General features: G+C 41.5%; 1 protein-coding gene across 2 annotated transcripts; it reads left to right on the top strand.

The window, feature by feature from the left end:
- Positions 1-478: 478 nt before the first annotated feature.
- LOC310857883 (troponin I, fast skeletal muscle-like) lies at positions 479-9,942 on the top strand. 2 transcript variants are annotated; one of them, XM_083763850.1, is made up of 7 exons: positions 479-567; positions 3,104-3,137; positions 5,351-5,387; positions 5,807-5,935; positions 6,071-6,160; positions 7,061-7,234; positions 9,160-9,942. In XM_083763850.1, exons 2-7 carry the CDS (start codon positions 3,130-3,132, stop codon positions 9,232-9,234), a joined length of 513 nt encoding a protein of 170 aa, XP_083619976.1. In that variant the 5' UTR covers positions 479-567; positions 3,104-3,129; the 3' UTR covers positions 9,235-9,942. The 2 variants fall into 2 exon arrangements, with proteins under 2 accessions (XP_083619976.1, XP_083619977.1); XM_083763851.1 differs by having other exon boundaries at positions 485-567; positions 3,101-3,137.
- Positions 9,943-15,145: the final 5,203 nt, after the last annotated feature.

Consider the following 15,145-nt stretch of genomic DNA (forward strand, 5'->3'; position numbering starts at 1 on the left):
AATTGCCTCATTAGCTCCCTTATAGGAAGGAATCCTCTCATTCAGATTGAACATATTAATAAGACATTGGTTGGTTATAATAATCTTGGTATTTCAACAGACTGACAAGAAAAAGTGTCATCTGGATCTCTGTGTGTGTGTGTGTGTGTGTGTGTGTGTGTGCGCGCGAACGCGCGCGCGAGTGCGTGCGTGTGTGTGATCACAAAAAAAACAAGCAAGAGCAAAAGCATTTCTTCTCTGGATCTCCTCTTTCATACACACTCCTTCTTCTTCAATGTATTTGGGACAGTGAGAGACTATACACAGCAACACAGTATCAGGAGCCATCTTGCAGGAAAGCTAAGGAGCCGAGTGGAGCTGGGTTGGGCTGGAGTGTATTTCAGGAGCTCGCAGAGCCATTGGTCTGACTTGGAATCCACTTCCATAAACAGGACCTGGGCATTTTGCTGATGCATCGTAACTCACCCTATATACCCCATTTCATTTTTCACTGTGTGGTTGCGGCACTAGTACTCCTCTCGCCCTCCATCAAGTGTGTCTTAACTTCTTCTTCATCTTCTCATATAGGTGAGAAATCTACATGTTTTTTTTCCGCCCTCTCTCTTTTTTTCCAGCTTTGTTTATTACTCCATCTCTCTCTCTCTCTGAGAATGGCCATCTTTATTCACAATGGGGAATAAGATGTGGCAGTGAGTGACACAGAACTAGACTCATTTTGACACAACATGCCATTTTAGAAACTGATTGACAGCAGGGCAGGAAGACTTCAAGCAAAGCAGTATATTATTGTTATTCCTGGAAGTGAGTTTGACACTTGGATGTTTTTTGGTGACATTTGACCTTTTCCTGACAGACCTAGATTTATGCGTCCCATTCAGAGATAGACAGTGGAGTATGTCAAGTGGAAGCTGAGGCTTGTAATGGCTAATTAAGTTGTCAAAGATGTTATCTTAAGCCCGCACTCTCCGGGTTAATGGATGTCTTGTGAAGAAGTGATTTGTACTGTAGTCGTCAGTTGTATCTTTGGATTATTGATGCTAGTATCCAGTAAAGCTTTTTTATTAGATGGTTAATATATATCTAGATGTTATCTTGAGAGTAGTTGTTCACCCAAAACATGACTTATTTTCTATCAATTACACAGCCTTGAATTCATGGAGATTTTTTTTGTTTTCGTCGCATTCCTGCTCAGTTTTAGACTCTTTGAGTCTCCTACCGGATAGACCGTGCCGGTCATCAAATTATTGGCTTAAGAATGGGACAAAAACAACAGTCTCCTTGAATGCAAGGCTTCATGGGGTGTGTAAGTGTAATTGATAGGAAATGTGCCATTTTTTGGGTGAACTATGTATACTCCTTTAAGCCCAGGTAAACGGAGGTCTTGTAAAGAAATGGTTTGTACTGTAATAGTAGTCCTCAGTTGTATTTTTTGGATTCTTGACACTATCCAGTAAGCTTTTTCATTAGCTGGTTAATGTAATTTATGTGGGTTTTGTGAATTACAATTTTTTCTAGATGTGTTGTTATTATTCCATTTGGAAATATCCCTCGTCAATGAGTTATCTGCATATACGTTTCAATTATCTGGAGTAAGATTGACTATTGGAGTGGAGGGTTAGGAGATGTAATGAATTAATTTAATGTAGCTAAAGACATGGGCTATTTTACATTAGTTGGTGTGACACATTTTTACCTGGTGTAATAAACTATGATGTACGCTGTAGTATCAATTACACTTCTTCTAATCTAAATCTATATTAATCTAAACGAATAATCCACAATAGAAAGTTTGATAAGCACTTCATGTGGTATTAATAATGTTAACTTAACATTAACATTGTTAAGTATAGTATGTTCAGGCATTTAGCACACGCTCTAAATCCAGAGTGATTTACAGTTAGCGAGGTCAACACGAGGTAACAAAATGCATAGACAGTGCAGCACCTCAGTATTCTATATATTTATATGTAAACCAAGAACCTCTAATGAGTCTAAACATTAAAATATGAAAAAATAATAGTATGTGCATTGAATTTTTTTTTTTACTTCATTTAATTAATTGGGTTTATTGGGAGATGTCCTATTCATATTCAAGCGTCATGAAAAAAAAACCCAGCTTCTCATAAACACTGTGGTCAGGGACCACCTGATACCGTCCGTCCAGATTTAGTTCAATCATCATCATCATCGCAGAGCTTCAGCTGTGGTGAGAAAGATCGTGTATCTCAAAAGAATCTGGAGGCTCGGCAGATTACAGTAAACCACCCTCCATATCAATCTGCCTCAATGTGTCTGAACAGCCTCATCATCAGAAACCAGCAACATACCGTCAGTGGTGGAAAGTAACAAGTACAGTACAAGTACTTAAGTACATTTTTGAGGTACTGTGTGTCGCATTGCGACGCAGAGCGAGCTATTTTCAAAAAGGTTTATTGGAAAACTTGTGAAATCTGACATTCTGCATAGTGGGTATACTTACTTTTGGTACTTTAAGTACATTTTGATGCAAATACTTTTGTACTTGTACTCAAGTAAATTTTGAAATCCAGACTTTTATCAGAAACTGACAACATACTGTCAATGTCTAAAGCCTCGTTTATTTATACACCGTAGTGCCATGGAATATAAATAAAACTTAAATGGTAGGGTAAGTGATTTTCCTTGAGTAAAATAAGTGTTAAATAGCTCTAAATTCTGATAGTACTTGTAGTGTTTGTTAAGTAACAGGAGTCTCCAACCTCTCCAGCTCTTTATTATACAAGGAGATGCATTTTCAGGTTGGGATACCAATTTTATCCAATCAGGATAGAGGACTAAGACAGGATACAGATTAAACAAGTGCAATTGGAAGTGAGGGTTCCTACTACCTATAGGGGAGAACATGCAAAGTCCACACAGAAACCCCCAAATAGGGAGCTGATGACACGGAGGACAGAACAAGCCCACAGTGTTTCCGGCGGGAATCGAACCCGGAACCTTCTAGCTTTGAGGCGACAGGGCTACCCAAAACGTTTTGTTTTAACCAAAAAAATAAATCACTTACCCAAGTTCTACAGATGTTTACAAGTGTTCCCCTGTGCTTTTTTTCTGTGTCTTCAAGCAGTGTGGTGAACCAACAAAACCGTCAAGATGTCTGAGTAAGTCTCACAGAAATAGTTTTTTGATTGACTCAAATGGTAATGACAAGCCTAATGTAAACTTATTTGTGATGCTATATATGCTATATATATGCTATATATGCTGCATATAGAGTATGCAGTTCAAAGATATTGCCACCTTTTCTTTCAATCTAATATGGTGGTGGTGGATGTGTGTATGCTGGATACAGTTATACTGTAGCACTTTGATTTGCTTCAAATGTAAAGTGGGTAATGTTTAATATGTATTATTCTTAATCTGCACTTTCAGAGAAAAGTAAGTAATTCATTTAATATTTGGCAATCAATTTATGAATTTTCTAATCATTGCATACATCGTGTATGCAATGTATGTTTTTAAATGCAAAATACGTATTTGTATCTCAAATACATTTCTCAGACCAGTATTTTGATAACTTTTTTGACACAGTATTTGTATTTTTGTATCAAATATTTTCACCCATCTCTGCTGATGAGTGACTGCTGATATGTCAAAAAGAAAACAAAAGACCTTAAAGGTGGTTGCACACTGAACGCGTTTTTCAGAAAACCGATGGAGAAACGCCACTGAAAATCCGAAAAACGTGCTCTGTGTGCAGTGACCTTAAAGGACAACTTTAGTTTTTTTCAACCAAGCTTTATGTTTTAGGTTGTTATGAGAGAAAGTAAAAGATGAGTCTCAATTTTTTTTCATTTGCTGCTTTCTTTCGTTTTAGGGATTTTAGCTCTTTTTGACAGGGGGGCGGGGGCATTCGAGCATGGGGCTAAATATGTATTTTTTTTACAACATTTTATGTGATTTATTTTTTTATTATTTACTATAGTCCTATTAAACCCCAGGAAATTACATCTGGCCACAGCAGATCACAGGATCTACTGAATGTGAAGGTAGCCTACTGGGGGAAGGCTTATACTGTGTGTATATAGGCTCAATATGTCAGTTTGTCACATTCAATAGATCCCGTGATCTTTTGTGGTCAGATGTAATTTCTTGGGGTTTATTAGGACTATAGTAAATAATAATAAAAAATAATCGCCATAATATTTTGTAAAAAAATACATATTTAGCCCCATGCTCGAATGCCCCCGCCCCCCTGTCAGAAACTGCTAAAATCCCCAAAACAAAAGAAAGCAGCAAATGAAAGAACATTAACACTCACCTTTTAGTTTCTCTAATAACAACCTAAAACATGAACCTTGGTTGAAAAAAACTAAAGTTGTCCTTTAAGAATTGTATGATCAGTTTGCGATGATACAAAACAGCGACGTTAACATTTTCAACAATGAGCAGTTGAGACGAATAACAGTCCAAACTTTATTCTGACACCTCAACGAAAAGGCCTAGCTAGTGTCCTGACCCCTAATTCATGATTTATACATTATGGATACTGGACTTAGACGGTTATTCGTCTCAACTGCTCATTGTGAAGATGCTGTACTATCAGGGATAGGCAACAGGCGGCCCGTGAGTCTAAAGAAGGTATATTATTTATTATAATATACTGATACTCCATGTTGAGAGTGAGAGTGCAGGGAGAAATGCTGGCATGACACATGGAGAGATATTGGCCCGGGGACAAACTTAGTTGCCTACCTCTGCTGTACATTATAGGCTGTAATTTGTATTGCATGACACTTGAAAGTTGAAATGTTTCATTTGTGTACAATAAAGCAATGGTGTGTAATGTATATGCACATGCTCAAGACAAAAGCATGCCCGACAGCATGTTTAAATCTTGTTTAATGTCGAAGACAAACGCAGTTAAAAAGAGGGAAAAAGAGGGTCTGCATAAATGGAGCCACTTTATTCCTCTTTTTAAGTTTGTTCTCGGGGGTCGACACCTCGACCACATGGATTATAGACACATTGATCATGCTTCCATAGAAGACACACTGGCTTCTATGGAAGCCAAATGACTGAACTGAAGTCGTGGCGACTGAGAACTTGTGCATTACCTTTCCTGCCCATGACTAACTAAGGCGTGATTCATACTCCTATTTTAGAGCCGAATAAAAGTCGGTTCGGCTCTGTAGAGCCTACAATGTGACGTCATTTGAGGTTCGGGGGGGGGGGGGGGGCGGGTACCGTCCTAAAGTCGGCTCTTCGGTGCTACTGACAATTTAAAATAGGAGTATGAATCTGTAGCTAACAAAAACGCTAACAAATAGTCCTTATCGTTTTAATTCTTGTTATAAATCCTATTTCATGACAGGAAAAAGATGCCATCGAGTCGCAGCAAGCACTTGAAGGTGAATCTATATGAATTGTTGATTTGTATTGGTGGTTAATTAATTCTCAAAGCAAGGAGTTGAAGAGTTGTACAACAATGTTTCAGTTTAAGAAAGTGTATAAAAGGGGAAAGATTTTAAATATTTTTTTTGCTTTAATTGTTTTGTTCTCAATTTTTATGTTATTTCCCATCCTTTTCATTTTGATGAATAATGGTGATGTACTGGTTGGCGAGCGTTGTAGATCTGCAATTTTCAAAAGATCTTTTATACATGACAAACTTGAGAAATGGGACATAATGAGCACTTTCTACTTATGGTACATCAATTACATTTTGATACCATTACTTTTGTAGTTTTACTCAAGTAAAAGTATAACCCCCACTGAGATGTGGGCCTTACAGTAGATGTATGTAATAATCTGTGTTGTGTCCGTGCAGAGCTTGATCCTTCAAATCGCTGCTCAATGGCTGGAGGATGAGGCGAAGGAACTGGTGCAGGCCAAAGCAGACTACATGGCTGAGAACGCCCCTAGCGTATCTATGAGTGGAGACACGGCCGCATTGCAGGTATAACCATGGCTAAAATTATTATATAATATATATATGTATATATATTATATACATATCAGTACGTTATGTAAAAAAATAAAAATAAATAATAATAATAATGAATTAATAATAATGTAAAATATCTGTCAACAGGATATCTGCAAAAAGCTTATGTCACAACTTGACAAAATTGATGAGGATCGGTATGACCTGGAATCAAAAGTGGGAAAGGGCGACAAAGAGGTAAATATTATTCCAGCTTCGACCGCATTTGGAGCCCGATTTATGCTTGGTTGCATGTAGGCCTGTCACAATTATTACATCATCACAATGATTCTGCATAATCATCATAATCATCGTTTCCATGATGCAAAACATCCATAATATTTTCTAACATTTTCAAAAATTGTGGAAATACCAGATCTACAAGCTCACAATGCGTTGCGATGTGACACGTTGTGATCTTTATAGGCTTTATAGGGGGGGGGGGGGGGGAGTATAAACGTATTAATATGTCAGTTATGTCTTTGTGTATTTAGGTTAATTGTCTTATCTGTCCTGTACAACTTCAAAGCCTAAAAGCCAAACAGAAATGGAATTTCTATTCATAATAATGCAATGCTTTTGCATACCTACAGGCGGCAGGTGCATAGGAGAAGGACAGCCAAGTGCCCGACGTACTGAAAAAAGAAGGGGCTCCCGCACATTTTCTTCAAATGCAGTGAAGTAGTTTACGGTATTTAAGGAAAGAGCAACATTTTGGCCTATACGGTCTTCTCATCAGGCTATCTTTTAAGATCTTAAGATAGCTTGATGAAGGCCGTATATAGGCTGAAATGTTGCCGTTTCCTTAAATAAAGGAGTGTGCGGAAGGGAGTCCCTTCTTTTTTTTACAGTTTCAACGATAAAAACTAAATCCTTAAATCATGTAAAATCTCCTAATCGTGACAGTTGGTGTGTCGCCATGCATTTCTCTCCGCCAGTGCATACTATAGTGAGCACCCTGACTCTGTTTGACCCAGAATGGAACAGAGCCTTCATTAGTATCAGCAATAACACCTGTGAAGGAAGTAGGGAAGGGGGCCCAAGTTCTTAGCAAAATGGCGTGTCTGCATAGAGTCCATTGTTCTCTCTCTCTCACAGATTGAGGATCTGAAGATCAAAATGACGGACCTGGGTGGCGTCAAGAAGCCCGCCCTGAAGAAGGTGCGCATGTCCGCCAGTGCCATGCTGTCTGCGCTGCTGGGCACCAAGCACACGGTGAACATGGAGCTGAGAGCCGGCCTGAAGCCCGTCACCAAGGAGAAGAAAGAGGAGGTGAGACAAGCAAAGAGATATATCTATCTATCTATATATCTATCTATCTATCTATCTATAAATGCACCAAGTCTCTGTCTGTGTGTAATCCACGTAAATCGAGAACCGTTCATGTATATATACACGTATATATGGAGCTGGTCTGGCCAAGCATGCCTGACACAGAACTCCATATATAGGAATAAAGGTACACAGAGAGACAGATACAGAAATCTCTTGTTCTGACATACCAATGGTTGGCAAAGAACTCCAGAACTCCATTTATGGGCATAAAAAGAAATTCGACACACGTGTTTCACATTCGACACAGTGCAGCGCCTCCTCCCCTAGTGGTCATAAATAAAGTGGACATCAAAATTAAAATATCTTTTAACCACTTTGTAATAGATGGGTTTCTTCTGTACAAACATTGAGACTGCACATGCAGGCAGGGCCGGTTGGGCCTTAGGTGGCTCTATAAGCGAGATTTGTAGAGTGCACCGCCCCCTCGCACATGCACTCGCATGCAATTTATAAGTCGAATTTTAGGACATCTGGCGCGGTTTTGGTACGGTTCTACACCCATCTATCCTCGTGGAGGATTTAATACATTTTATTAACTTACCATTTTTTGTTGAGTGATGCTTGGAGTTGGAATCATGCCTGGTAAATATATATGCACTGTCTGCAGAGCCTTAAGTTTAGTTGGGAAATCCAATCCATTTTTTTGGTTGTTTGGTTTGTTTTTTCCCTTCCGGTTCAACCCGGGCCGGAAGGGTCGGCTGTTAAGCCTGTCTCCTAGGCAACGCACAGCACGTAGACTAGAGGATTAATTTTTAGACGGTGGCGACTACCCCCCCTAGTGTCTAACATTTGTCACCTCACCCAATGTGAATGTGTGGGTTGCCAGTTGCCCGACCGATATCCCCCCCACTTAAAGAAAAAAAATATTTTTGGAGGGCTTAAGTGGCGCCCTTTAAGAGGTGGCGCTCGAAGCGGCCGCTTCGTCGGCCTGTACTAAGGGCCGGGCCTGCATGCAGGTGCCGGTTTCATGTGATCAATTCCCAACAGATCCCCAAAAGTTTTGTTTTAGCAGGAGCGCTGGTTTCAGTTCAGTCAACCTCCTCTTGTGTGTGTTGTCTGGTGAGACGCAGAGACGCAATTTAGTGAGACAAATATATACTTCACCCCCGCCAACAGCTCACATCGCATCGCGGATGCGGACGTTGTGAGCTTGGAGGTCTGCTGTTCGCCGATCCACCCTATCCACCCTAAACCATCTTCTTCCACAATGAGTTAGGGTTTGTTTGTTTACACGTCAATGCTATGACCCCTTTAACATTGCATCTAATGAGCGATCGGTTTCTTTTGCCCCCGACCTGCGCACGCATATACGTTCTTATCAGTGTGACGTCTGGAAATGCGTCTATACACTTTGTTGTATAATATGACAACCAGCCAGAATAGCTGATCGATTGCAATTTTCAATATACGTTTGGAAATGTAAAATGGCATTTGAATTGGTTAACCCGTGAAAGCATCCGTGTCATTTTGGATTTTAACCATTATTTTATACTTTGGCTATTAAAAAGGAGCAGCACGAAAAGTTTGAGCACTACTGAACACTGTAACTTAGGATTTACTAGACATTTACTAGACACCCCATGCAGCCTTGAATTAATGGAGATTTTTTTTTGTCGCATTCCAAAGCCAATAACTTGATGACAGGTAGGAGACTCTTTCCTTCCGAGGCTCCTATTGACTGATGACCCGGTCCTCAAATTCATGGCTTAGGAATGCAACAAAAAATCAAAAAAAAATTAACTCCACTAATTCAAGGCTTCATGGGGTGTGTAATATTCATTTTTGGGGGCGAGCTACTTCTTTACAAGGAAGGTGGCGATTCCTCATACGCCAAAAAACATGCCACCATCTTGTCTTTGCAGCCTGCAGAAGCCGCTGGCGACTGGCGCGCAAACATTGAGGAGAAGGCCGACAGGAAGAAGATGTTTGAGGGTTAAACGCCACAGCATCAACACTCTTGTTTTGTCCTGCTGTCTATTTATGAACTTCACTTCACCGTCTTATTTCTGTGTTGGATGCCCGCCCAGATGTTCTACCGCCAGATGTGTATTTGGTCTCAAAGTCCCATAGAGCTATAATACGCAAATTCACATGAGTATGACCTCGCTGTTGTTGCTTTTCTTCTGCATCAGGGCGAGGGCTTTTCAGATCGGTTTGCAAAGATGTCCCCGAGCCGCCCAGATGGTTCTCTGTATTTCGCCGGTGGTTTATGTTTTTGTTGCACATAGTCTGGTGTGAGGGGGAGGAGGAGAGTACCGTAATTTCCGGACTATAAGCCGCAGCTTTTTACCCATGATTTGAACCCTGCAGCTTATACAACGGTGCGGCTAATCTATGGATTTTTACAGCTAACGCAGAGCCATCTCAGGCTCTGAGCTAACGTAGCTGCGGTTTATAGTCCGGTGCGGCTTATAGTCCGGTGCGGCTTGTATATGGGATTTTCCCTAAATTTGGCTGGTGCGGCTTATATTCAGGTGCGGCTTATAGTCCAGAAATTACGGTATGTATTGGTTTATTGGTAAGTTTCTGTTGCCTCTCAATGCTTATTTCCATCTTGAAAATCTTTTAAACATTCAGGGAACACATCAATGCAACCACCAAGTTGTAAGATTGTATACAAAATGAAATAAATTTGTTAAATACGATTTTCTTTTGGTATAATGTTTTCTGTGTGTGAGTGTGTCCGCATACGTTTTATTCATTGGTTGAGGCATTAAGCATCACTTCTATTCTGCAGTTTAGTTCACAAATCATTCCATCTGATTGTTCAAACATCATTTGTAAAGATAAAAAATATTTGGTCAAATAACTTTTTAATATAGGATTTTTCTCCTGCATTGGAGCTGTATCACAACTGATCTATAGGCCTATTACCTGTTGATGATTATCATTATCATCATCATCATTATATTATTATTATTATTATTATTATTATTGGGGTCTGCTAATAAACTAGCCAGGGGATAATAAAATTAATCTCAAAATAAATTTCTAAAACTATACATTTCAGTGTGTTTGTAAAGATGTCTAGTAACACATCTGACAAAGATTGAAATTCAATTCAGTTCAGTGCTGTCACAGGAGAATCTGTGACAGCTGCTGAAAGTTGGGGTACCATTAGTAACCTATATGCAGGCAAAAATATATATAAGAAATATATAAATAATATTCTGCTTTAAGTTAAAACATTCTGCTTCAAGTAGCATGTGGGGGTCAAACTAGGAGATTTTAATGATTCAGACTCAAGGGGACCCCTGGACCATCTCAATCTGGCCCGCATTGTTTTCCTCAAAGGAAAACATAACTAACAACCCCCCCCCCTGATATTCACTCTGAATGACTCGATCTTTGATCGGCAATTTATCTTTTAATCTAGAGAAACTGATCTATTATACCATATAAAAGTCTGTATAAAATATATATATTGTCTGGCATCTTTGTGACAGGCCTAAATATTCTCCCCTTCCTCCACACACACACACAGGAACAGTTTTGACGTGGGTTTTGTCATATAATAATTTTGGAAATATTAAAATGATCCTCTTACGCACAAGATCGGTATCAGTATCGGCTGATTGTGAGAAAATCACCATCACCAGTGATCGATCAGTCCCAATAAAACCTGATCGGAGCACTGCCGATCCTTTGAGGAAAATGGATGTAACTCAATTGCCATTTCCTTATTTTCATTGTGTCATCTCAAAGTAGGCTATACGTATCAGAGTGACACACATACAGTTGTTTAACCCATTCTGACCTGAGATCAGATTCATACGAGGTTTCCACTGGACACACACTGGTCTGATCAACCCATTCTGACCTGAGATCAGATTCAAAAAATGTCAGTCGTTCTTCGATAAAAAAAAAAATAGCAGACCTACAAGCTCGTATCGCGCCACTCGGTGGCGCGATATGAGCTTGTAGATCTGCTATTTTTCAATAGCTAAAGCATAACATGATGCTGACACCAAAATGGGTGCCCGTTCAGAATGGGTTAAAAACAATGCAATTCATGCAGTTTTAATATAATTCGACATGTGTTTCAAATTTCGGCCCTATACGCTGACTTTATCGAAGGCAGTACAGCCCTCTGGGAAATAACGATAATCCCTGGCAGTGTAGCTATGTGCAACTTTGGGCTTGTTTGCCTTTAAAGTAGCTTGTAAATATTGGTAGTTAGGTTGTGTTTTTTGTGAGGGCTTGTGAATATGTATTTGCATCCCCATCGGAAGACATTTTGTGCCAGGGCACAGACATTTCCGAAAATATTCATATAAATAATGTTCAGACTGCAGCCAAGTCAATACTGAGCTGCTGGCCATCTGCACTCCATCTCTGAATGAGTGAACAGATGTAGTCTATCAAAATGTAAAGTGATATAATATGAATGAATATAATATACATCTATCGCTATACATATCGGCAGCAACAATGAGTACGGCCGGGTGTACAATATTACCGTTGCTGTCGGGCAGAAACCTCTTATCTCCATATATTGACTTGTTTTTTTCATAAAAATGAATGCCCTATACTTGATCATACTACAGCATCACACAAAAGTATAAAAAGTAGCAGATCTGCAAGCTCAAAACGCACTGTAGACCGACGCTTTTTGAACTTGTAGATCTGCTACATTTGCTATTTTTTTATTTGAATCCTGAAAAGTAACAGTTTTGGTCATATGAGGTTTCCACCGACGATTTGAACAATGAATGAATAACAGATATACGGATACAGTTTATCAGCAATGGATGCAACAATGACAACAGTACAGTCTATGGGTATTGTAACGTAACGAGTTACAATTTACTCGGATACATTTACACAAGTAAGTGTTGTTTCAGTGCAACATATCTGTGAAGAAAAACTCTTGACTTTGACCCCTTTGTATGTGTGCCACGGAATGATGTAGCCAAATGATTTGGATACAATGCTCCTGTTAGGCAAGTTCCTTTTTAGACCAAGTCTATGGACTTTTTAGGACAAATTTTGTTCTGTAAAACGTCCAGGACAAGTCAATGGCAAAATCATGTGACATCTGTGTGACCTGACGTGGGTCAATGTAATTACATCTGCACAACTGAGAACATGCAAATTGAGCAATGTTACACGATCATGGGAAAAAGGCGCCCCTCACGTCACACAAGTGTGATTTTTGTTAGCCCCTCCAATGCATGGCTTTACGAAATGACATCATGTGGCAGCTGAGTCAAACGTTTAGAGTCTGATTAAAAATAACCGGTTGCCAGCCAAGTTATGGACTTTAAAGGGCCACTTCACTCCTTTGCAACCAGATCTTATTTTAATTATGTTTGGGTATGTTTGGGAGACAAGAAACACATTCCTGGGGTTTTCACGTGCAGTTATATGCGTTTTCTCTTTTCTATGCTTTTTTTTATATTTTTGTTATTTCTTTTTTCGGTAATGTGTGTTTTTAGATATTTTAGTATTTCAAAGTGTCCATGGGCTCCATGATGTCATGGACACTGGGCTCACTTACTTCCTGGACTACATGTTGTCTCAGTAAGACAGCCCTCCCCTACCCTATAGGACTCATCACTGTACTCTGCACGCCCTAGTGGGTTGGTATACTCCTTAACGTCTCGCAGGTTGCTACATTGGTATATTCTCACTGATAAAGCCATTCTTGGTAAACTCCCACTTCACATTTGTTCTAAATTTGAACTTGTCCAAAACTCTCTCAACCTCAGATCAAATGCTTGGCTGTGCTACGTCGTGCCCCCAACAAAATCTGAGGCTGGGAAAAAAAAGCCTTGCTTATTTCGGACCCTGGTCTTGAAATGACCTACAGTACAGACCAGACTCAAACTGGCTGCTGTGATTCCCCTAGTGAGCTTCAAAAGGATTGCCATGGGCACACTTCCAAAAAACTGCATTTGCTTTGACATTATGTTCTCTTGCTTTTTAGTTTACTAAGCAAATTTCGTTGCTTAGTTTTTATTTAGTAGTCTTTATTGGTTGCGTTAACGTCCCTGTTCTCCCTTTGAGCGTCTTCGGTAGTGGGTACTGTATTTATGAGCATTGTATGTTTGTCCTGTTTTTTGTCTTGTATTTATCGTTACTGGCAGAGCTGTGTCACTTATTTTGCCTCTTCTCTTGGCCACTTGTAAAAGAGACTTTCAGTCTGTCTCAATGTGGTTTTTACTGGTTAAATAAAGGTTAAATAAATAAGATCCACAAGGAGGAGCAGTGCACTGTGCACCAAAGCATTATGTGAATTGTAGTCCAGGAACGAAGTGAGCCCAGTGTCGATGACATCACGGACCTTGAAATACTGAAATATCTAAAAACACAATTGCTGTTCCTTGGAGGGCTACACCACTCAAAAAAGCATATTCTACATTTCAACTCTTAACGAGATTACACTTAAGACGGAGGGCGGAGGTTGGAGGTGAGATTTATTGCGGATGAATTGATTACAGTATGGAGCTGGGATGAGTGAATGGACAGAGAAGTGACAAGCAGTATGATGACAGAATGACAACAGAATGATAACGGTATGAGGAGGAGACAGTGGAGGAGCTTTGGCGTGGGCCCCCTGGGGACGGGCCAGAGCCTCGGTTCGAATCCTGCCTGGCGGAGGCAGGGGGGCTCTTGAGCCTGCCCCCCTGGGGCCGACCTGGTGGAGCCTGCTGCTGGGCGGTCGTCGGGGAGGTGGCGGGTACCTGAACGGAAGCACAGGTGAGCGATGGGAAATGCGGAGCGTTTATAAAGGGGTGCGGACAAGGTAACGTAGATCTGATTGGGGCAGACGAATGATGGGTCGTTACATCTCTAAGTTGAACTTTCGTCAAAGACTAACATTTCAACTCTTAACGAGATTACACTTAAGACGGAGGGCGGAGGTTGGAGGTGAGATTTATTGCGGATGAATTGATTACAGTATGGAGCTGGGATGAGTGAATGGACAGAGAAGTGACAAGCAGTATGATGACAGAATGACAACAGAATGATAACGGTATGAGGAGGAGACAGTGGAGGAGCTTTGGCGTGGGCCCCCTGGGGACGGGCCAGAGCCTCGGTTCGAATCCTGCCTGGCGGAGGCAGGGGGGCTCTTGAGCCTGCCCCCCAAAAGGAATTTAAAGAACATACCTGGAGGTCGTTACCGGCTTGGGTTGCACTAGGGCGTCATCGGCCCGCCTGGGGCCTGGAGGAGAGAGAGAGAGGAGCCTGCGGAGATGGGACCTTGCAGAGGCGGATGGAAAATGAGAGAGTGGGGTTAGTAGCGTGGGAGTGGACGACCTCTCGGCAGAGGGATGCGAGAAGGAGCAGTGGCGATAATTTTGGTTCACCTGGCGACGGAGGCGAGACAGGGTGACTCCCGGCGGAGGAGGCCCGCGTGGCCGGAGGACGGGTCGACCGTCGTATTGGAGGAAGACTCCCGGCGGAGGAGGCCCGCGTGGCCGGAGGACGGGTCGACCGTCGTATTGGAGGAAGACTCCCGGCGGAGGAGGCCCGCGTGGCCGGAGGACGGGTCGACCGTCGTATTGGAGGAAGACTCCCGGCGGAGGAGGCCCGCGTGGCCGGAGGACGGATCGACCGTCGTATTGGAGGAAGTGAGTGGGCGTCCTGGAGAGGGAGAACATGTTTAGAGGAGGGCAGAGGAGGAGGTACCCGCCACCGGACACATCCACCAGTCAATGTAGGTACCGCGCTGGAAGATGCCATGGACTGCTGGGCGTCAAGCACGGAGGCGGAGGAAGGTCTCACGTAGGAGGAGAAGGCGGAGGACGACCATCGGCCCAGGGCCTGCAGGGTCAGCACGGAGACGCCGCTGGCAGCGGCGGTGGTGGCGGCTCCGATTCTCAGGGAGTGGCTGGAGTAGCG

Source organism: Protomyctophum parallelum (assembly GCF_964188405.1).
Source record: "Protomyctophum parallelum genome assembly, chromosome: 4".
Lineage (NCBI taxonomy): Eukaryota > Metazoa > Chordata > Actinopteri > Myctophiformes > Myctophidae > Protomyctophum > Protomyctophum parallelum.